Here is a 25,357-nt window from a genome sequence, read left to right on the forward strand (position 1 = left end):
CAGATCAGAATCGCAGTCCATAATCGCAGTCCAAATTCGCAGTCCATAATCGCAGTCTATAATCGCAGTCTATAATCGCAGTCTATAATCGCAGTCCATAATCGCAGTCCATAATCACAGTCCATAATTGCAGTCTATAATCGCAGTCTATAATCGCAGTCCAGAATCGCAGGCCAGAATCGCAGTCCATAATTGCAGTCTATAATCACAGTCCATGATCGCAGTCTATAATCGCAGTCTATATTCGCAGTCTATAATCGCAGTCCATAATCACAGTCTAGAATCGCAGTCTCTAATCGCAGTCCAGAATCACAGTCCAGAATCACAGTCCAGAATCGCAGCTTATAATCGCAGTCCATAATCGCAGTCCATAATCGCAATATATAATCGCAGACCATAATCGCAGTCTATAATCGCAGTCTATAATCGCAGTCCATAATCACAGTCCATAATCACAGTCTATAATCGCAGTCCAGAATGACAGTCCAGAATCGCAGTCCATAATCGCAGTCCAAATTTGCAGTCTATAATCACAGTCTATAATCGCAGTCCATAATCGCAGTCCATAATCACAGTCCATAATCGCAGTCTATAATCGCAGTCCAGAATGACAGTCCAGAATCGCAGTCTATAATCGCTTCCAGAATCACAGTCCAGAATCGCAGTCTATAATCGCAGTCCAGAATCGCAGTCCATAATCGCAGTCTATAATCGCAGTCCATAATCACAGTCCATAATCGCAGTCTATAATCACAGTCCATAATCGCAGTCTATAATTGCATTCTATCATCGCAGTCTATAATCGCAGTCCATAATCACAGTCCATAATCGCATTCCATAATCGGAGTCCATAATCGCAGTCTATAATTGCATTCTATCATCGCAGTCCATAATCGCAGTCCATAATCGCAGTCCAGAATCGCAGTCCAGAATCGCAGTCTATAATCGCAGTCCATAATCGCAGTCCATAATCGCAGTGCAGAATCGCAGTCCAGAATCGCAGTCCAGAATCGCAGTCTATAATCGCAGTCTCTAATCGCAGTCTATAATCGCAGTCTATAATCGCAGTCTATAATCGCAGTCCATAATCGCAGTCCATAATCGCAGTCTTTAATCGCAGACCATAATCGTAGTCTATAATCGCAGTCCATAATCGCAGTCCATAATCGCAGTCTATAATCGCACTCCATAATCGCAGTCCATAATCACAGTCCTGAATCGCAGTCTTTAATCGAAGTCCAAAATGACAGTCCAGAATCGCAGTCTATAATCGCTGCCAGAATCACAGTCCAGAATCGCAGTCTATAATCACAGTCCAGAATCGCAGTCCATAATCGCAGTCTACAATCGCAGTCCATAATCGCAGTCGAAAGTCGCAGTCTATAATCGCAGTCCAAAATCGCAGTCCATAATCGCAGTCTATAATCGCATTCCATAATCGTAGTCCATAATCGCAGTCTATAAACGCAGTCCAGAATCGCAGTCCAGAATCGCAGTCCAGAATCGCAGTCTATAATCGCAGTCTATAATCGCAGTCTATAATCGCAGTCCAGAATCGCAGTCCAGAATCCGGATCCATAATCACAGTCCAGAATCGCAGTCTATAATCACAGTCTATAGTCGGAGTCCATAATCGCAGTCCAGACTTGCAGTCCAGAATCGCAGTCCAGGATCGCAGTCCAGAATCGCAGTCTATAATCGCAGTCTATAATCGCAGTCCAGAATCGCAGTCCATAATCGCAGTCTATAATCGCAGTCCATAATCGCAGTCCATAATCGCAGTCTATAATCGCAGTCTATAATCGCAGTCCAGAATCGCAGTCTATAATCGCAGTTTATAATCGCAGCCTATAATCGCAGTCCATAATCGCAGTCTATAATCGCAGTCCATAATCGCAGTCTATAATCGCAGTCCATAATCGCAGTCCATAAACGCAGTCTATAATCGCAGTCCATAATCGCAATCCATAATCACAGTCCAGAATCGCAGTCCATAATCGCAGCTTATAATCGCAGTCCATAATCGCGGTCCACAATCGCAGTCGATAATCGCAGTCCATAATCGCAGTCTATAATCGCAGTCCAGAATCGCAGTCCAGAATCGCAGTCCATAATTGCAGTCTATAATCACAGTCCATGATCGCAGCTTATAATCGCAGTCCATAATCGCAGTCCATAATCGCAGTCCATAATCGCAATCTATAATCGCAGACCATAATCGCAGTCTATAATCGCAGTCCATAATCGCAGTCCATAATCGCAGTCTATAATCGCAGTCCAGAATGACAGATCAGAATCGCAGTCCATAATCGCAGTCCAAATTCGCAGTCCATAATCGCAGTCTATAATCGCAGTCTATAATCGCAGTCTATAATCGCAGTCCATAATCGCAGTCCATAATCACAGTCCATAATCGCAGTCTATAATCGCAGTCTATAATCGCAGTCCAGAATCGCAGGCCAGAATCGCAGTCCATGATTGCAGTCTATAATCACAGTCCATGATTGCAGTCTATAATCGCAGTCTATATTCGTAGTCTATAATCGCAGTCCATAATCACAGTCTAGAATCGCAGTCACTAATCGCAGTCCAGAATCACAGTCCAGAATCACAGTCTATAATCGCAGCTTATAATCGCAGTCCATAATCGCAGTCCATAATCGCAATATATAATCGCAGACCATAATCGCAGTCTATAATCGCAGTCTATAATCGCAGTCCATAATCGCAGTCAATAATCACAGTCCAGAATGACAGTCCAGAATCGCAGTCTATAATCGCATCCAGAATCACAGTCCAGAATCGCAGTCTATAATCGCAGTCCAGAATCGCAGTCCATAATCGCAGTCTATAATCGCAGTCCATAATCGCAGTCGAAAGTCGCAGTCTATAATCGCAGTCCATAATCGCAGTCCATAATCGCAGTCTATAATCACAGTCCATAATCGCAGTCTATAATCACAGTACAAAATCGCAGTCTATAATCGCAGTCTATAATCGCATTCCATAATCGGAGTCCATAATCGCAGTCTATAATCGCAGTCTATAATCGCAGTCCATAATCGCAGTCCAGAATCGCAGTCTATAATCGCAGTCCCGAATCGCAGTCCATAATCGCAGTCTATAATCACAGTCCATAATCGCAGTCCAGAATCGCAGTCCATAATCGCAGTCTATAATCACAGTCCATAATCGCAGTCTATAATCGCAGTCCATAATCGCAGTCGAAAGTCGCAGTCTATAATCGCAGTCCATAATCGCAGTCCATAATCGCAGTCCAGAATCGCGGTCTATAATCACAGTCCCGAATCGCAGTCTATAATCGCAGTCCATAATCGCAGTCCATAATCGCAGTGCAGAATCGCAGTCTATAATCGCAGTCCAGAATCGCAGTCTATAATCGCAGTCTCTAATCGCAGTCTCTAATCGCAGTCCACAATCGCAGTCTATAATCGCAGTCTATAATCGCAGTCTATAATCGCAGTCCATAATCGCAGTCTATAATCGCAGTCTATAATCGCAGTCTATAATCGCAGTCTATAATCGCAGTCGAAAATCGCATTCCATAATCGCAGTCCATATTCGCAGTCTATAAACGCAGTCCAGAATCGCAGTCCAGAATCGCAGTCTATAATCGCAGTCTATAATCGCAGTCCAGAATGACAGTCCAGAATCGCAGTCTATAATCGCAGTTCATAATCGCAGTACATAATCACAGTCAAGAATCGCAGTCTATAATCGCAGTCCAGAATGACAGTCCAGAATCGCAGTCTATAATCGCTTCCAGAATCACAGTCCAGAATCGCAGTCTATAATCGCAGTCCAGAATCGCAGTCCATAATCGTAGTCTTTAATCGCAGTCCATAATCGCAGTCCATAATCGCAGTCCAGAATCGCAGTCCAGGATCGCAGTCCAGAATCGCAGTCGATAATCGCAGCTTATAATCGCAGTCTATAATCGCAGTCCACAATCGCAGTCCATAAACGCAGTCTATAATCGCAGTCCAGAATCGCAGTCCATAATTGCAGTCTATAATCACAGTCCATGATCGCAGCTTATAATCGCAGTCCAGAATGACAGTCCAGAATCGCAGTCCATAATCGCAGTCCAAATTCGCAGTCTATAATCGCAGTCTATAATCGCAGTCCATAATCGCAGTCCATAATCACAGTCCATAATCGCAGTCTAAAATCGCAGTCCATAATCGCAGTCTATAATCGCAGTCCAGAATGACAGTCCAGAATCGCAGTTTATAATCGCAGTTCATAATCGCAGTCCATAATCACAGTCCAGAATCGCAGTCCATAATCGCAGTCTATAATCGCAGTCCATAATCGCAGTCGAAAGTCGCAGTCTATAATCGCAGTCCATAATCGCAGTCCATAATCGCAGTCTATAATCACAGTCCATAATCGCAGTCTATAATCGCAGAGTATAATCGCAGTCCATAATCGCAGTCCATAATCGCAGTCCATAATCGCAGTCCATAATCGCATTCCATAATCGCAGTCCATAATCGCAGTCTATAATCGCAGTCCATACTCGCAGTCCATAATCGCATTCCAGAATCGCAGTTCAGAATCGCAGTCCAGAATCGCAGTCCAGGATCGCAGTCCAGAATCGCAGTCCAGAATCGCAGTCTATAATCGCAGTCTATAATCGCAGTCTATAATTGCAGTCCAGAATCGCAGTCCATAATCCGGATCCATAATCACAGTCCAGAATCGCAGACTATAATCACAGTCTAAAAAACGAAGTCCATAATCGCAGTCCATAATCGCAGTCCAGAATCGCAGTCCAGAATCGCAGTCCAGAATCGCAGTCCAGAGTCGCAGTCTATAATCGCAGTCCAGAATCGCAGTCTATAATCGCAGTCGATAATCACAGTCCAGAATCGCAGTCTATAATCGCAGTCCAGAATCACAGTCCAGAATCACAGTCTATAATCGCAGCTTATAATCGCAGTCCAGAATCGCAGTCTATAATCGCAGTCTATAATCGCAGTCCATAATCGCAGTCTATAATCGCAGTCCATAATCGCAGTCCATAATCGCAGTCCAGAATGACAGTCCAGAATCGCAGTCTATAATCGCTTCCAGAATCACAGTCCAGAATCGCAGTCTATAATCGCAGTCCAGAATCGCAGTCTATAATCGCAATCCATAATCGCTGTCGAAAGTCGCAGTCTATAATCGCAGTCCATAATCGCAGACCATAATCGCAGTCTATAATCGCAGTCTATAAACACAGTCCATAATCGCAGTCTATAATCGCAGTCTATAATCGCAGACCATAATCGCAGTCCATAATCGCAGTCTATAATCGCAGTCTATAATCGCATTCCATAATCGCAGTCCATAATCGCAGTCTATAATCGCAGTCCATAATCGCAGTCCATAATCGCAGTCCAGAATCGCAGTCCAGGATCGCAGTCCAGAATCGCAGTGCAGAATCGTAGTCTACAAACGCAGTCTATAATCGCAGTCCAGAATTGCAGTCCATAATCCGGATCCATAATCACAGTCCAGAATCGCAGTCTATAATCACAGTCTATAATCGCATTCCAGAATCGCAGTCCAGAATCGCAGTCCAGAATCGCAGTCCAGGATCGCAGTCCAGAATCGCAGTCCAGAATCGCAGTCTATAATCGCAGTCCAGAATCGCAGTCCATAATCGCAGTCTATAATCGCAGTCCATAATCTCAGTCTATAATCGCAGTCTATAATCGCAGTCCAGAATCGCAGTCTATAATCGCAGTCTATAATCACTGCCGATAATCGCAGTCCATAATCGCAGTCCATAATCGCAGTCCATAATCGCAGTCCATAATCGCATTCCATAATCGCAGTCCATAATCGCAGTCTATAATCGCAGTCCATACTCGCAGTCCATAATCGCATTCCAGAATCGCAGTTCAGAATCGCAGTCCAAAATCGCAGTCCAGGATCGCAGTCCAGAATCGCAGTCCAGAATCGCAGTCTATAATCGCAGTCTATAATCGCAGTCTATAATTGCAGTCCAGAATCGCAGTCCATAATCCGGATCCATAATCACAGTCCAGAATCGCAGTCTATAATCACAGTCTATAAACGAAGTCCATAATCGCAGTCCATAATCGCAGTCCAGAATCGCAGTCCAGGAGCGCAGTCCAGAATCGCAGTCCAGAGTCGCAGTCTATAATCGCAGTCCAGAATCGCAGTCTATAATCGCAGTCGATAATCACAGTCCAGAATCGCAGTCTATAATCGCAGTCTATAAACACAGTCCATAATCACAGTCCAGAATCGCAGTCTATAATCACAGTCTATAATCGCATTCCAGAATCGCAGTCCAGAATCGCAGTCCAGAATCGCAGTCCAGGATCGCAGTCCAGAATCGCAGTCCAGAATCGCAGTCTATAATCGCAGTCCAGAATCGCAGTCCATAATCTCAGTCTATAATCGCAGTCTATAATCGCAGTCCAGAATCGCAGTCTATAATCGCAGTCTATAATCGCAGTCCATAATCGCAGTCCATAATCGCAGTCCATAATCGCAGTCCATAATCGCAGTCTATAATCGCAGTCCATAATCGCAGTCCATAAACGCAGTCTATAATCGCAGTCCATAATCGCAATCCATAATCACAGTCCATAATCGCAGTCTAAAATCGCAGTCCATAATCGCAGTCTATAATCGCAGTCCAGAATGACAGTTCAGAATCGCAGTTTATAATCGCAGTTCATAATCGCAGTCCATAATCACAGTCCAGAATCGCAGTCCATAATCGCAGTCTATAATCGCAGTCCATAATCGCAGTCGAAAGTCGCAGTCTATAATCGCAGTCCATAATCGCAGTCCATAATCACAGTCTATAATCACAGTCCATAATCGCAGTCTATAATCGCAGAGTATAATCGCAGTCCATAATCGCAGTCCATAATCGCAGTCCATAATCGCAGTCCATAATCGCATTCCATAATCGCATTCCATAATCGCAGTCCATAATCGCAGTCTATAATCGCAGTCCATACTCGCAGTCCATAATCGCATTCCAGAATCGCAGTTCAGAATCGCAGTCCAGAATCGCAGTCGAGAATGACAGTCCAGAATGACAGTCCAGAATCGCTTCCAGAATCTCAGTCCAGAATCGCAGTCTATAATCGCAGTCCAGAATCGCAGTCCATAATTGCAGTCTATAATCACAGTCCATGATCGCAGCTTATAATCGCAGTCCAGAATGACAGTCCAGAATCGCAGTCCATAATCGCAGTCCAAATTCGCAGTCTATAATCGCAGTCTATAATCGCAGTCCATAATCGCAGTCCATAATCACAGTCCATAATCGCAGTCTAAAATCGCAGTCCATAATCGCAGTCTATAATCGCAGTCCAGAATGACAGTCCAGAATCGCAGTTTATAATCGCAGTTCATAATCGCAGTCCATAATCACAGTCCAGAATCGCAGTCCATAATCGCAGTCTATAATCGCAGTCCATAATCGCAGTCGAAAGTCGCAGTCTATAATCGCAGTCCATAATCGCAGTCCATAATCGCAGTCTATAATCACAGTCCATAATCGCAGTCTATAATCGCAGAGTATAATCGCAGTCCATAATCGCAGTCCATAATCGCAGTCCATAATCGCAGTCCATAATCGCAGTCCATAATCGCATTCCATAATCGCAGTCCATACTCGCAGTCCATAATCGCATTCCAGAATCGCAGTTCAGAATCGCAGTCCAGAATCGCAGTCCAGGATCGCAGTCCAGAATCGCAGTCCAGAATCGCAGTCTATAATCGCAGTCTATAATCGCAGTCTATAATTGCAGTCCAGAATCGCAGTCCATAATCCGGATCCATAATCACAGTCCAGAATCGCAGTCTATAATCACAGTCTATAAACGAAGTCCATAATCGCAGTCCATAATCGCAGTCCAGAATCGCAGTCCAGGATCGCAGTCCAGAATCGCAGTCCAGAGTCGCAGTCTATAATCGCAGTCCAGAATCGCAGTCTATAATCGCAGTCGATAATCACAGTCCAGAATCGCAGTCTATAATCGCAGTCCAGAATCACAGTCCAGAATCACAGTCTATAATCGCAGCTTATAATCGCAGTCCAGAATCGCAGTCTATAATCGCAGTCTATAATCGCAGTCCATAATCGCAGTCTATAATCGCAGTCCATAATCGCAGTCCATAATCGCAGTCCAGAATGACAGTCCAGAATCGCAGTCTATAATCGCTTCCAGAATCACAGTCCAGAATCGCAGTCTATAATCGCAGTCCAGAATCGCAGTCTATAATCGCAATCCATAATCGCTGTCGAAAGTCGCAGTCTATAATCGCAGTCCATAATCGCAGACCATAATCGCAGTCTATAATCGCAGTCTATAAACACAGTCCATAATCGCAGTCTATAATCGCAGTCTATAATCGCAGACCATAATCGCAGTCCATAATCGCAGTCTATAATCGCAGTCTATAATCGCATTCCATAATCGCAGTCCATAATCGCAGTCTATAATCGCAGTCCATAATCGCAGTCCATAATCGCAGTCCAGAATCGCAGTCCAGGATCGCAGTCCAGAATCGCAGTGCAGAATCGCAGTCTACAAACGCAGTCTATAATCGCAGTCCAGAATTGCAGTCCATAATCCGGATCCATAATCACAGTCCAGAATCGCAGTCTATAATCACAGTCTATAATCGCATTCCAGAATCGCAGTCCAGAATCGCAGTCCAGAATCGCAGTCCAGGATCGCAGTCCAGAATCGCAGTCCAGAATCGCAGTCTATAATCGCAGTCCAGAATCGCAGTCCATAATCGCAGTCTACAATCGCAGTCCATAATCTCAGTCTATAATCGCAGTCTATAATCGCAGTCCAGAATCGCAGTCTATAATCGCAGTCTATAATCACTGCCGATAATCGCAGTCCATAATCGCAGTCCATCATCGCAGTCCATAATCGCAGTCCATAATCGCATTCCATAATCGCAGTCCATAATCGCAGTCTATAATCGCAGTCCATACTCGCAGTCCATAATCGCATTCCAGAATCGCAGTTCAGAATCGCAGTCCAAAATCGCAGTCCAGGATCGCAGTCCAGAATCGCAGTCCAGAATCGCAGTCTATAATCGCAGTCTATAATCGCAGTCTATAATTGCAGTCCAGAATCGCAGTCCATAATCCGGATCCATAATCACAGTCCAGAATCGCAGTCTATAATCACAGTCTATAAACGAAGTCCATAATCGCAGTCCATAATCGCAGTCCAGAATCGCAGTCCAGGATCGCAGTCCAGAATCGCAGTCCAGAGTCGCAGTCTATAATCGCAGTCCAGAATCGCAGTCTATAATCGCAGTCGATAATCACAGTCCAGAATCGCAGTCTATAATCGCAGTCGATAATCACAGTCCAGAATCGCAGTCTATAATCGCAGTCCAGAATCACAGTCCAGAATCACAGTCTATAATCGCAGCTTATAATCGCAGTCCAGAATCGCAGTCTATAATCGCAGTCCATAATCGCAGACCATAATCGCAGTCTATAATCGCAGTCTATAAACACAGTCCATAATCGCAGTCTATAATCGCAGTCTATAATCGCAGACCATAATCGCAGTCTATAATCGCAGTCTATAATCGCATTCCATAATCGCAGTCCATAATCGCAGTCTATAATCGCAGTCCATAATCGCAGTCTATAATCGCAGTCCAGAATGACAGTCCAGAATCGCAGTCTATAATCGCTTCCAGAATCACAGTCCAGAATCGCAGTCTATAATCGCAGTCCAGAATCGCAGTCCATAATTGCAGTCTATAATCGCAGTCCAGAATGACAGTCCAGAATCGCAGTCTATAATCGCTTCCAGAATCACAGTCTATAATCGCAGTCTATAATCGCAGACCATAATCGCAGTCCATAATCGCAGTCCATAATCGCAGTCTATAATCGCAGTCCAGAATCGCAGTCCAGGATCGCAGTCCAGAATCGCAGTCCAGAATCGCAGTGCAGAATCGCAGTCTATAAACGCAGTCTATAATCGCAGTCCATAATCGCAGTCCATAATCGCAGTCCAGAATCGCAGTCCAGGATCGCAGTCCAGGATCGCAGTCCAGGATCGCAGTGCAGAATCGCAGTGCAGAATCGCAGTCTATAAACGCAGTCTATAATCGCAGTCCAGAATCGCAGTCCAGAATCCGGATCCATAATCACAGTCCAGAATCGCAGTCCAGGATCGCAGTCCAGAATCGCAGTCCAGAATCGCAGTGCAGAATCGCAGTCTATAAACGCAGTCTATAATCGCAGTCTATAATCACAGTCTATAATCGCAGTCTATAATCGCAGTCCAGAATCGCAGTCCAGAATCGCAGTCCAGAATCGCAGTCCAGAATCGCAGTCCAGAATCGCAGTCTATAATTGCAGTCCAGAATCGCAGTCCATAATCGCAGTCTATAATCGCAGTCCATAATCGCAGTCTATAATCGCAGTCCAGAATCGCAGTCTATAATCGCAATCTATAATCACAGCCGATAATCGCAGTCCATAATCGCAGTCCATAATCGCAGTCCATAATCGCAGTCTATAATCGCAGTCCATAATCGCAGTCCATAAACGCAGTCTATAATCGCAGTCCATGATCGCAATCCATAATCGCAGTCCAGAATCGCAGTCCAGAATCGCAGTCCAGGATCGCAGTCCAAATTCGCAGTCCATAATCGCAGTCCATAATCGCAGCTTATAATCGCAGTCCATAATCGCAGTCCACAATCGCAGTCTATAATCGCAGTCCATAATTGCAGTCTATAATCGCAGTCCAGAATCGCAGTCCAGAATCGCAGTCCATAATTGCAGTCTATAATCGCAGACCATAATCGCAGTCCATAATCGCAGTCCATAATCGCAGTCTATAATCGCAGTCCAGAATCGCAGTCCAGGATCGCAGTCCAGAATCGCAGTCCAGAATCGCAGTCCATAATCGCAGTCTATAATCGCAGTCCAGAATGACAGTCCAGAATCGCAGTCTATAATCGCTTCCAGAATCACAGTCCAGAATCGCAGTCTATAATCGCAGTCCAGAATCGCAGTCCATAATTGCAGTCTATAATCGCAGTCCAGAATGACAGTCCAGAATCGCAGTCTATAATCGCTTCCAGAATCACAGTCCAGAATCGCAGTCTATAATCGCAGTCCATAATCGCAGTCCATAATCGCAGTCCATAATCGCAGTCCAGAATGACAGTCCAGAATCGCAGTCTATAATCGCTTCCAGAATCACAGTCCAGAATCGCAGTCTATAATCGCAGTCCAGAATCGCAGTCCATAATTGCAGTCTATAATCGCAGTCCAGAATGACAGTCCAGAATCGCAGTCTATAATCGCTTCCAGAATCACAGTCTATAATCGCAGTCTATAATCGCAGACCATAATCGCAGTCCATAATCGCAGTCCATAATCGCAGTCTATAATCGCAGTCCAGAATCGCAGTCCAGGATCGCAGTCCAGAATCGCAGTCCAGAATCGCAGTGCAGAATCGCAGTCTATAAACGCAGTCTATAATCGCAGTCCATAATCGCAGTCCATAATCGCAGTCCAGAATCGCAGTCCAGGATCGCAGTCCAGGATCGCAGTCCAGGATCGCAGTGCAGAATCGCAGTGCAGAATCGCAGTCTATAAACGCAGTCTATAATCGCAGTCCAGAATCGCAGTCCAGAATCCGGATCCATAATCACAGTCCAGAATCGCAGTCCAGGATCGCAGTCCAGAATCGCAGTCCAGAATCGCAGTGCAGAATCGCAGTCTATAAACGCAGTCTATAATCGCAGTCTATAATCACAGTCTATAATCGCAGTCTATAATCGCAGTCCAGAATCGCAGTCCAGAATCGCAGTCCAGAATCGCAGTCCAGAATCGCAGTCTATAATTGCAGTCCAGAATCGCAGTCCATAATCGCAGTCTATAATCGCAGTCCATAATCGCAGTCTATAATCGCAGTCCAGAATCGCAGTCTATAATCGCAATCTATAATCACAGCCGATAATCGCAGTCCATAATCGCAGTCCATAATCGCAGTCCATAATCGCAGTCTATAATCGCAGTCCATAATCGCAGTCCATAAACGCAGTCTATAATCGCAGTCCATGATCGCAATCCATAATCGCAGTCCAGAATCGCAGTCCAGAATCGCAGTCCAGGATCGCAGTCCAAATTCGCAGTCCATAATCGCAGTCCATAATCGCAGCTTATAATCGCAGTCCATAATCGCAGTCCACAATCGCAGTCTATAATCGCAGTCCATAATTGCAGTCTATAATCGCAGTCCAGAATCGCAGTCCAGAATCGCAGTCCATAATTGCAGTCTATAATCAGAGTCCATAATCGCAGTCTATAATCGCAGTCCAGAATGACAGTCCAGAATCGCAGTCCATAATCGCAGTCCAAATTCACAGTCCATAATCGCAGTCTATAATCGCAGACTATAATCGCAGTCTATAATCGCAGTCCATAATCGCAGTCCATAATCACAGGCCAGAATCGCAGTCTATAATCGCATTCCAGAATGACAGTCCAGAATCGCAGTCTATAATCGCTTCCAGAATCTCAGTCCAGAATCGCAGTCTATAATCGCAGTCCATAATCGCAGTCCAGAATCGCAGTCCAGAATCGCAGTCTATAATCGCAGTCTATAATCGCAGTACAGAATCGCAGTACAGAATCGCAGTCCATAATCCGGATCCATAATCACAGTCCAGAATCGCAGTCTATAATCACAGTCTATAATCGGAGTCCATAATCGCAGTCCAGAATTGCAGTCCAGAATTGCAGTCCAGGATCGCAGTCCAGGATCGCAGTCCAGAATCGCAGTCTATAATCGCAGTCTATAAACGCAGTCCAAAATCGCAGTCCATAATCGCAGTCTATAATCGCAGACCATAATCGCAGTCTATAATCGCAGTCCATAATCGCAGTCCATAATCGCAGTCTATAATCGCAGTCTATAATCGCAGTCCATAATCGCAGTCCATAATCACAGTCCTGAATCGCAGTCTATAATCGCAGTCCAAAATGACAGTCCAGAATCGCAGTCTATAATCGCTGCCAGAATCACAGTTCAGAATCGCAGTCTATAATCACAGTTCAGAATCGCAGTCTATAATCGCAGTCTATAATCGCAGTCTATAAACGCAGTCCATAATCGGAGTCTGTAATCGCAGTCCAGAATCGCAGTCTATAATCACAGTCTATAATCGCAGTCCATAATCGCAGTCCATAATCGCAGTCCATAATCGCAGTCTATAATCGCAGTCTATAATCGCAGTCCAGAATCGCAGTCTATAATCGCAGTCTATAATCGCAGTCTATAATCGCAGTCTATAATCGCAGTCCAGAATCGCAGTCTATAATCGCAGTCCATAATCACAGTCCAGAATCGCAGTCTATAATCGCAGTCCATAATCGCAGTCTATAATAGCAGTCCAGAATCACAGTCCAGAATCACAGTCTATAATCGCAGCTTATAATCGCAGTCCAGAATCGCAGTCCAGAATCGCAGTCCAGAATCGCAGTCCAGGATCGCAGTCCAGGATCGCAGTCCAGAATCGTAGTGTATCATCGCAGTCTATAATCGCAGTCTATAATCGCAGTCCAGAATCGCAGTCCAGAATCAGAGTCTATAATCACAGTCCAGAATCGCAGTCCAGAATCGCAGTCTATAATCGCAGTCCATAATCGCAGTCTATAATCGCAGTCCATAATCGCAGTCTGTCTGGTGTAAAAATAAAAAAGGGAAGGTGGCTCAACCGTGGCTATCTTGGGAAATCAGGGATCATATTAAAGCCAAGGAAGTGGCATACAAATTGGCCAGAAATAGCAGCGAACCCGGGGACTGGGAGAAATTTAGAACTCAGCAGAGGAGGACAAAGGGTTTGATTCGGGCAGGGAAAATGGAGTACGAGAAGCAGCTTGCAGGGAACATTAAGGCGGATTGCAAAAGTTTTTACAGGTATGTAAAGAGAAAAAGGTTAGTAAAGACAAATGTAGGTCCCCTGCAGTCAGAATCAGGGGAACTCATAACGGGGAACAAAGAAATGGCAGACCAATTGAACAAATACTTTGGTTCGGTATTCACTAAGGAGGACACAAACAACCTTCCGGATATAAAAAGGGTCAGAGGGTCTAGTAAGGAGGAGGAACTGAGGGAAATCTTTATTAGTCGGGAAATTGTGTTGGGGAAATTGATGGGATTGAAGGCCGATAAAACCCCAGGGCCTGATGGACTGTATCCCAGAGTACTTAAGGAGGTGGTCTTGGAAATAGCGGATGCATTGACAGTCATTTTCCAACATTCCATTGACTCTGGATCAGTTCCTATCGAGTGGAGGGTAGCCAATGTAATCCCACTTTTTAAAAAAGGAGGGAGAGAGAAAACAGGGAATTATAGACCAGTCAGCCTGACCTCAGTAGTGGGTAAAATGATGGAATCAATTATTAAGGATGTCATAGCAGCGCATTTGGAAAATGGTGACAAGATAGGTCCAAGTCAGCATGGATTTGTGAAAGGGAAATCATGCTTGACAAATCTTCTGGAATTTTTTGAGGATGTTTCCAGTAAAGTGGACAAAGGAGAACCAGTTGATGTGATATATTTGGACTTTCAGAAGGCTTTCGACAAGGTCCCACACAAGAGATTAATGTGCAAAGTTAAAGCACATGGGATTGAGAACTGGTTGTCAGACAGGAAGCAAAGAGTAGGAGTAAATGGGTACTTTTCAGAATGGCAGGCAGTGACTAGTGGGGTACCGCAAGGTTCTGTGCTGGGGCCCCAGCTGTTTACATTGTACATTAATGATTTAGACGAGGGGATTAAATGTAGTATCTCCAAATTTGCGGATGACACTAAGTTGGGTGACAGTGTGAGCTGCGAGGAGGATGCTATGAGGCTGCAGACTGACTTGGATAGGTTAGGTGAGTGGGCAAATGCATGGCAGATGAAGTATAATGTGGATAAATGTGAGGTTATCCACTTTGGTGGTAAAAACAGAGAGACAGACTATTATCTGAATGGTGACAGATTAGGAAAAGGGAAGGTGCAACGAGACCTGGGTGTCATGGTACATCAGTCATTGAAGGTTGGCATGCAGGTACAGCAGGCGGTTAAGAAAGCAAATGGCATGTTGGCCTTCATAGCGAGGGGATTTGAGTACAGGGGCAGGGAGGTGTTGCTACAGTTGTACAGGGCCTTGGTGAGGCCACACCTGGAGTATTGTGTACAGTTTTGGTCTCCTAATTTGAGGAAGGACATTCTTGCTATTGAGGGAGTGCAGCGAAGATTCACCAGACTGATTCCCGGGATGGTGGGACTGACCTATCAAGAAAGACTGGATCAACTGGGCTTGTATTCACTGGAGTTCAGAAGAATGAGAGGGGACCTCATAGAAACGTTTAAAATTCTGACGGGTTTAGACAGGTTAGATGCAGGAAGAATGTTCCCAATGTTGGGGAAGTCCAGAACCAGGGGTCACAGTCAGAGGATAAGGGGTAAGCCAAGAGATGAGGAGAAACTTCTTCACCCAGAGAGTGGTGAACCTGTGGAATTCTCTACCACAGAAAGTAGTTGAGGCCAATTCACTAAATATATTTAAAAGGGAGTTAGATGAAGTCCTTACTACTCGGGGGATCAAGGGGTATGGCGAGAAAGCAGGAATGGGGTACTGAAGTTTCATGTTCAGCCATGAACTCATTGAATGGCGGTGCAGGCTTGAAGGGCTGAATGGCCTGCTCCTGCACCTATTTTCTATGTTTCTATGTTTCTATGTTTCTATGTCCAGAATGACAGTCCAGAATCGCAGTCCATAATCACAGTCTATAATCGCAGTCCAGAATCGCAGTCCAGAATCGCAGTCCATAATCGCAGTCCATAATCACAGTCCAGAATCGGAGTCCAGAATCGCAGTCCAGGATCGCAGTCCAGAATCACAGTCTATAATCGCAGTCTATAATCGCAGTCTATAATAGCAGTCCATAATCGCAGTCCATAATCGCAGTCTATAATCGCAGTCTATAATCGCAGTCCATAATCGCAGTCCATAATCGCAGTCCATAATCGCAGTTCATAATCGCAATCCATAATCGCAGTCTATAATCGCAGTCCATAATCGCAGTCTATAATTGAAGTCTATAATCGCAGTCCATAATCGCAGTCAATAATCGCAGTCTATAATCACAGTCCAGAATCGCAGTCTATAATCGCAGTCTATAATCGCAGTCCGTAATCGCAGTCCAGAATCGCAGTCTATAATCGCAGTCCAGAATCGCATTCCAGAATCACAGTCCAGAATTGCAGTCCATCTGTTAATGGGACCCTCCAGCAGCAGGGCACCATTCCCGTTCTCCAATTCTCATCTTGCTCCTGCCCCATTTACAGGGAGGTGCGGCGAGGAAAATCAGCCCCTGCGCTTCTCGTTGCCTTCCAGCGGTTCCGCAACAAAGACTTCAGTGGTCCCTTGCAATGCTGGAGAGGTTTCTCGATTCCTGCAGCAGTCAGAGAGAAATTTCTACACAGGTTTATGCCGGCGTTGCCCATCTCACTCAGAGGCTGACATTATTGTGAAGGACTCTGCAACAATACCAGTTGGATATGAGCCGTTGGAAGCAATGTGCTTCATGCAGTGAAACATCCTTTTCTATAATTCATGCTCGGTACGTGGGCCTCACTGCCAAGGCCAATATTTATTGCCCATCCTTAGTTGCCTTGAGAAAGTACGATGTAACTATAAAAATAATTATCTGTATATTAAATAACTACTGCACCATTTTTGTAGAATGCAATATAATTTTTCTGTGCAGAATACCTCTGCATTTCTTTAAAATTTCCTGCTTCAACTTCCAACTATGGATAATGTAATTCATGCCTTCTTGAAATGGATGATGATGATGATGATGATGATGTGGTGGAGGTCACGGGTTTGGAAGGTGCTGCTGAAGAAGGCCTGGCGAGTTGCTGCAGTGCATCTTGTAGATGGTACACACTGTATCCACGGTGCGCCGGTGGTAGAGGGAGTGAATGTTGAAGGTGGTGGATGGGGAGCCAATCAAACGGGCTGCTTTGTCCTGGATGTTGTTGAGCTTCTTGAATGTTGTTGGAGCTGTGCTCATCCAGGCAAGTGGAGAGTATTCCATCACACTCCTGACTTGTGCCTCTCTTGTTCTAATACTTTATGGAGTAAGTTTCCTAAGTTAGTGCTCCAGACTCTTGCTTGATGAGGAGGCTGAGTTCAACCCGTCCAATTCACAACAATTTCCCAGTTATTAATATAATGGCTGTAAAATCAGGATAACCTTAAATCACTCCCAATAGTCGATCTACCTTCCTGTCAAGCAAGGATACGCAGCAGGATTGCTGGTGCACAACCCCATGCTCTTCTGTCTCAGTCCACCACCCATAACCTCACACACCCCAACTCACCCACACTCCAACCCCACACCCCATCTCCCCCACACCCCCACCACCCATACCCTCACACACCCCACCTCCCCCCCCACCACTCCCACACCCCACCTCCCCCACACCTCAACCCACCCACACTCCATCCCTCACCACCACACACCACCCATCCCCTCACACACCCCAACTCACCCATCCCCCACCCTCCCCTTCCCGCCACACCCTCCACCCTACTCTCCACTCCCCACAATCCCCACCCTCCCCACTCCCCCACATCCTCCACCCTACTCTCCAAACCCTCCACCCTACTCTCCACATCCTCCACCCTACTCCCCACATCCTCTACCCTACTCCCCACACCCTCCACCCTACTCTCCACACCCTCCACCCTACTCTCCACTCCCCACAATCCCCATCCTCCCCACCCCCCATACCCTCCACCCTACTCTCCACTCCCCACAATCCCCACAATACCCCCCACCCCATCCAACCACCCCGCAACCCCACCCCTTATAATTTCGAGGTCCCTTTCTCACCATCGCTCACCAGGTGAGCTGTAGGGAGCAAAGACTTATCCTTGGTGGGTCTCTAGTTTCCTGCCTGTGGAACTGGGCACTGTGCAGGCCCCCACCTCTTCTGACCTAAAATGGATCCCAGATCGGTCACAGGACCCCAATTTCCATTTAGAAAGGGCTTATCACCTGAATCAGGCAGGTGCTTTGGACAACTGTTGATAAGCTCCGTTCAAAATGGCAGCGGCCACATCGCCAGTGGTAACGAGGCAGCAAATCCTCCGACCCCATGTTGAGGCCGTTACTGCCCTGTTAACACAGGGCGAGGTGTAGTGAAAGTTGACCCCCTACGATACTAATGTTAGAGACTCAAAGTGAAAAAATGTATCATTCTGTAGCGCCAATCTCTGGGAGCTGGGTAAGCTCAAAAATTCACCAATCCCACACACGTGCATGTTAAAATTTGTACGGATAGATGTGGAACGAGTACTCCATCTCCTTTTACTAGCATAACAGTAATATGGTTGCTCTTTTCCAGCCAAATATGTTCTCCAACCTGTCAGTCAATGAGGATCCAGGTCACAGCAAGGATCGGGGCTTCTCATCGCCTGGCTACAGAGGTACTTTCATATTAACAGAGTATTTGTCCTATGTCGGTGTATTCTCCACGTTCGGTTTGTTTTAACTGATAATGAACATAAAACCCTTACACCTTTCTCTAGTCATTGAGGACGCCTCCATTTCTGTGAGGATAAACATTGTAGATTTTAAGGTCTGGGATTTCCGCTCATTTGCATTGGTTGGTTTGGCAAAATTCGCCCGAAATCGGCCAAACCCGCGCAAAAGATGGCGGAATTTTAAACGCAAATTACATCCAGTGCAAATCCTTTGCACTAGTTAAACAAATTCGCGCTAGAAGCCGGCTCCACCCAGAAAGCTGGATTATGACCCAAGATCAAATTACTCACTATTGGGAGTTTGCTCTAATGCCGTCTGTTTGTGGGCCTTCGAGGAGGCTGCAGAGGTTAAGCTCCTTGTTTTAGGTGCAAGGACACTAATCGGGACGTTTTCATAGAAGGAGGCCATTCGGCCCATCTTGTTTGTGATTTAATTTATTTTTAATTTAGTAAGAAACTGACTACTGTACACCAATGTAACTAGCAAATGGTCTGTAAAGTTTTTTAAGTCATTTTCAGTTATTTAAAATCAGGTTACTCATAGGTGGTGGACTAGACACTGAATAAAATGCTTATTTTTTATAATGAACTCATATTGATCAAACTGTTCCACATTACCATTCTTAAAGGAATATTTTTTAAAGCAAATTTTTTTTTAAATTACATTTTAAAACGCTGCCTAATTGCACTGGTTCATTGCAGAATTTGAGTTTGGTGGAAGCTTGAGAAAAACTAGCTAACTTCTCAAAATTAGTTAAATTTGCGGCAAGATCGCGGATTGCACCCAAAGCGGAAACTCTACCGTTAACAGTGTCCTACAACTAATAGTCAGGAAACTAAACATGGCCCATTTATGATACAACTTTCAGTATTCAGAATTAAAATAAAGAACATTTCTCATTTGTTCCTAAAACCAACCAGGTCAAGTCTTCTGAAGTTATTGCCTTTCAATAATCTGTACATTTATCCACTGATTTGTACATTTATCCACGGCTATGATAATTACATAGGAACATAGGAACAGGAGTCGGCCATTCAGCCCCTCGAGCCTGTTCAAATTCAATTAGATCATGGCTGATCTGTTTCTCAACTTCATTTACTCACCTTCGTTCCATAACCCTTAATATCCTAACAAAACCTAGCGATCTCAGTTATGACATTTTCAACTGACCCCCAGCCTCAACAGCTTTTTGGGGGAGAGAGTTGCAGATTCCCACTGCTCTTTGTGTAAAGAAATGCTCCCTGACATCACCCTGAATGGCCCGGCAATAATTTTAAGGTTCTGACCCCGTGTTCTGAACCCCCCCAACAGATGAAATAGTTTCTCTTGATCCTATTGACTCCTTTAATCATCTTAAACACCTCGATTAGGTCTGATCCTCCTTCACTTTCTGCTCCTGTCCACACGCAATGCCTCACATGTGACTGGGCAGCCCACCTGAAGAGATTTGCAGGCAGAATTATTTTGCTAGCTCCATGGGTTACAATTCCAAGTCTCATCATCATAGGTGCTCCCTCTAAACGAGGATGACTTGCTTCCATGCCGAAAAGGGCTGAGTTCACAGGTGTTTCAGTGAAGGACCTAATATTCCAGGTCCAGAACTACATCCTGAAGGGTGGAAGATGCCTGTGCGTGGATTTTATTAATGTGTGGTGGGGGCGTTGCACACCAGCCACCACACAGGCTTGACAGAGCCAGGTCTTGGTCCAGTGGCATGGGTTAACCAAGACGACTGGAGACCAGCTCTGCTGCATGGACCTAGTGCGCACACATATCGCAGTGTGAGCTGTGACATGTGTATCATTGGCTAGCGCTTTATTGGTATCCACACTAAGTGTGAAAGTACTTTTGAGCTTCAATAGTTTATAAATTATGCAAACGATTTTCCTGCAGCTCCCATGGTCGACAGGAGTAGGAAACCGACTTTAGATCCATCAGGTTCCCCACACACAGACAGAGATTCTCCTTCGCTGGGTAAGTGATATTACTGTATATTTTCTCTCAAATCTTTAATGAGTACTTGAAACTGCACCTACGTTAATGCTGCAAGAGCACTATATTCCTCCGCTGAGGTGGGCTCCCAATCAATGTACCCGGTCATTTTTGGGAGGGGAGGCCATTCAAATTATCATGGTGTTGAGCGGCCCGTGTGGTCCTTTGGATTGCCATGCAGCCACGCAGCTGGAAGGGAACATTGTGTCCAATTGCAAATAGCACTGGGAGTCCACCTGAACAATTAATAAAGACCCCACTCCCATCACCCCACCATTGGCGGCCGAGGCTTCAGCCGTCTGGGCCCTAAACTCTGGAATGCCCTCCCTCAACCTCTCTGCCTCGCCACTTCTCTCTCCTCCTTTCATCATCACCATCATCACCATCATAGGCAGTCCCTCGGAGTCGAGGAAGACTTGCTTCCACTCTTAGAATGAGTCCTTAGGTGGCCGAACAGTCCAATACGAGAACCACAGTCCCTGTCACAGGTGAGACAGGCAGTCGTTGAGGGTAAGGGAGGGTGGGACTGGTTTGCCGCACGCTCTTTCCGCTGCCTGCGCTTAATTTCTGCATGCTCTCGGCGATAAAACTCAAGGTGCTCAGCGTCTTCCCGGATGCACTTCCTCCACTTAGGGCGGTCTTTGGCCAGGGACTCCCAGGTGTCAGTGGGGATGTCGCACTTTATCAGGGAAGCTTTGAGGGTGTCCCTTTACGTTTCCTCTGCCCACCTTTGGCTTGTTTGCCGTGAAGGAGTTCCGAGTAGAGTGCCACGTCTTCCTGCTCCTTTAAGACCCTCCTAAAAACCCACCTCTTTGACCAAGCTTTTGGTCACCTGTCTCAATATCTCCTTAAGTGACTCGGTGTCGGTTCTTGTCTGATTACGCTGCTGTGAAACGCCTTGGGACATTTTACTATGTTAAAGGTGCTATATAAATGCAAGTTCCAGTTAGCTAAGCAAGGTGTTGTTGACAAGAGTAGGAAAAGTGAAAGAAGTGAGCGGTGATTGTTATAATATTGTCATTTAAATCCATTACATAAATGCAGCAGACCTTTTTGTTGTTTATTGGCAGATGACACATCAAAGTGTGCAAGTCACGTCCTGCCATCATGATAGAAATGGTACATTGCACCTCACCATTCCCCAACTAAATGCAGCTCTTTTTTAACTAGTTCCCTACTAACTGCAATTGTCAACCTTCATTCTTCTGTCTGCCTGAACTTATTTATTGTGGGGTGAGTTGTACTGTGCCATATCACACACAAATGCATTGGTATGAAATGTACTTGCCTGTTATTTTACAGGATCATTCGGTCCACCGTGCCTGTACTGGCTCTTTGGTACCGCTATCCAATCAGTCCCACTCCCCCGCTCTTTCCCCATAGCCCTGCAACTTTATCCTTTTCAAATATTTATCCAATTCCCTTTTGAAAATTACTATTGGGCCGTAATTTGCGGCCTCTCCGGGTGCGTACGATGCGCACATACGTCCGAAAAAGCCGCGCACGTTCCGGGTTTAGGCACGCAAAGCGCATGCGCCGAAACCCGGCACTGGTGAACTGTCTTATGACAGATCCAGCGCAGACAAAAGTAAAGAGCCTCTGCAGGTGGAGATTTGGGCTGTTTACCCAACTCTTGGCCCAACGAATGTCCTTAAAACTCTTACGCCTCATCTCTGTGTAAGAGTTTTAAAAGATAGAAAAATTAAATGTTATCACTAATTTTTATATTAAAAACCTTGTCCATTAAGGTAAGTTTATTTTTAACCCTGTTAAAACATTTTTAAAACATTTTCAGATCAATAATTTTTTTCCTAAAACAATTCAATTTCAATTCATTTTAAATATGTGTGGTGTTTTATTAATTTATTGTGTTGTGTTTCTGTGTTTTGGAGGGTATTCTCATTGATAGTAATGGGAGCTGGTACAAACAGAACTCACCATTATTATCAATGAGAATACTACATTGTGATTGGTGGTCCAGGCCCACGTGATCCCAGGATGCGCTAATGTTTCTGGGATGCGTGGGCCTCTGCGCTGGGCTGCGCGTCTAGGCCTCGGAGCGGAAGTGTTCGTTCCTCCAGGACCACCAGGTACTTTCGTAAAAAAGATTCCGGTTGGAGGCATCCGACCGCGGGAAGCCTCCGACAGCAACTTTTGGCCCATTGAATCGGTTTCCACCACCCCTTCAGGCAGCGCATTCCACATCAGAACAACTCACTGTGTAAAAATATTCTCCTCATCTCCCCTCTGGCTCTTTTGCCAATTTTCTTAAAACAATGTGCATGAACCTCAACTTCTTTTTAGTGCAGGGCCTGTTCAAAATAATGGGTAAAGAAATCTCATAGGAATAGATAAGATATTTATACTAGCATTGCATTAAGTAGTTGACACCATTTGTGATTTTTTATGATGATCAAAATGAGGGTTGGAGCATTTTATCCTTGAGGTAGCATTGCAATCAATGGAAGAGAACATCAGGTGGGATACCAACTCACTTTGGTCTGTTTAGCGAGACTGCCAAAGACCAACCTCAGACCCCGAATGTCTGGAGTAAATAAAGCCTCTTCGAATCTGCACCAACAATGTGCCCAAACTCCAACCTCAAACCTTGCATTTATATAGCACCTTTCACAACCTCAGGACGTCCCAAAGCGCTTTACAGCCAATGAAGCGCTTGTGACGTGTTGTAAAGTAGAAAGCTCCCACAGACAGCAATGTGATAATGATCAAATAATCTGTTTTAGTCACATTGATTGAGGGATGAACATTGGCCAGTGTCACCGGGGAGAACTCCCCTGCTCTTCCCAAAAATAGTATTGTGGGATCTTTTACATCCACTTGGGAGAGCAGAAGCAGACTGCGCCTCGATTTAACGTCTCATCTGAAAGACGGCATCTTCGAAGAATACCACAAGCCAAATTTATGATGTGTTTGAGTGAAACTGGCAATTTAATGCGAGATCAGAGGCAGGTTATGTGTGGGCCAGAGGCCAAGGGCGGCGGTTTGGGACTGCCCAAATGCATCTCAAGTTAGAGCCACAAGCAAGACTTTCATCGCATCAGTTAAGATAGATTTAAACCCAACTTCTCTATTTCAAAGGACAGTGTGCTAATCCAGTGCATTACCCTATCTCCTCGGAGGGGGTCATTAATATTGTCTAGGGAGAAAAAGCACATTTTAAAAGCACTCCACTTACTGTTTTAGCCATGTCACTGATTAAGGAAGTACGATCTCCAGATTAGCTCGAGAAGGACCACAAAGCCCAGACCTATGCTGTAAACATGGACTACTGATAAGATCACCTAGAGAGGAACAGCTGTAATCCACCCAACAGAATAACTTCTAAAGGAGAAAAACAACAACAAGGTCATCTGTCTGACATGAGGCAGGAGTCCTGAAGGGGGGCAATTGTCATCAATGTGTCCTCCCTGCCACTTTAGCCGAGACACAGCTGCATGATGGACTATGGACAATGGACATGAGGCTGATCACTTTTATAGGAAAGCAGTGGTGTCCATGTTCACTCTTAGATACAACAAGTGGTATTGTTATTTGCCCTACAACTCCACTTGTTTCTTTTCATACAGTTTCCTAAATGTGTTTGGTTCTGTCTTACTTCATGAGAGGGAGGATGCGGAGCTGGGAGGGGTTGACGAAGAGAGATCAAAACTTCTAGAGCAGCTGCTAGTTTATACTTCCATACAACTGTAACTGTCCACATTGACACTGGGGGACTTAACCTTACCGGCAAAAATTCCGCAAAGGGATATAGACAGGCTAAGTGAGTGGGCAAAACTTAGGCAGATGGAGTATAATGTGGGAAACTGTGAGGTTATCCACTTTGGCAGAAAAAATAGAAAAGCAATTATAATTTAAATGGAGAAAAATTGCAAAGTGCTGCAGTACAGAGGGACCTGGGGGTCCTTGTGCATGAAACACAAAGATTGAGTTTGCAGGTACAGCAAGTAATCAGGAAGCAAATGGAATGTTGGCCTTTATTGCAAGGGGGATGGAGTATAAAAGCAGAGAAGTCCTGCTACAACTATACAGGGTATTGTTGAGGCCACAACTAGAGTACAGCATACAGTTTTGTTCTCCTTATTTAAGGAAGGATATACTTGCATTGGAGGCTGTTCAGAGAAGGTTCACTAGGTTGATTCCGGAGATGGGGGGTTGAACTATGAAGATAGATTGAGTAGGTTGGGCCTATACACATCGTAGTTCAGAAGAATGAGAGGTGATCTTATTGAAACATAAGATAATGAGGGGACTCGACAATATGGATGCAGAGAGGATATTTCCACTCATAGGGGAAACTAAAACGAGAGGACATAGTCTCAGAATAAGGGGCCGCCCATTTAAAACTGACGAGGAGTAATTTCTTCTCTCAGAGCATTGTAAATCTATGGAATTCTCTGCCCCGGAGAGCTGTCGAGGCTGGGTCATTGAATATAATTAAGGCGGAGATAGACAGATTTTTGAACGAGAAGGGAGTAACAGGTTATGGGGAGCAGGCAGGGAAGTGGAGCTGAGTCCATGATCAGATCAGTCATGATCTTATTAAATGGCGGAGCAATCTCAAAGGAGCCAGGTGGCCTACTCCTGCTCCTATTTCTTATGTTCTTATGTTCTTATTGATGCTGTTGGCAATTCAAAGCTCTGCATTTCAGTCATTTATAGGAACAACCTCAAAAAGCTGTTCACCAGCCAGTAGACTGTAGTTATAATAAATCCTACTGGAGTAAATGT

General features: G+C 45.0%; 1 protein-coding gene across 1 annotated transcript in view; it reads left to right on the plus strand.

The window, feature by feature from the left end:
- The window catches only part of lcp2a (lymphocyte cytosolic protein 2a), a 534,123-nt gene that overhangs the window by 448,366 nt on the left and 60,400 nt on the right, over positions 1–25,357 (plus strand). The window contains exons 9-10 of the mRNA XM_070877846.1: positions 18,477–18,558; positions 20,510–20,590. Of these exons, the coding sequence (XP_070733947.1) occupies positions 18,477–18,558; positions 20,510–20,590 (163 nt within the window). The remainder of the gene's footprint in view (positions 1–18,476; positions 18,559–20,509; positions 20,591–25,357) is intronic.

This window comes from Pristiophorus japonicus, chromosome 4 (genome assembly GCF_044704955.1).
Source record: "Pristiophorus japonicus isolate sPriJap1 chromosome 4, sPriJap1.hap1, whole genome shotgun sequence".
Taxonomy (NCBI): domain Eukaryota; kingdom Metazoa; phylum Chordata; class Chondrichthyes; family Pristiophoridae; genus Pristiophorus; species Pristiophorus japonicus.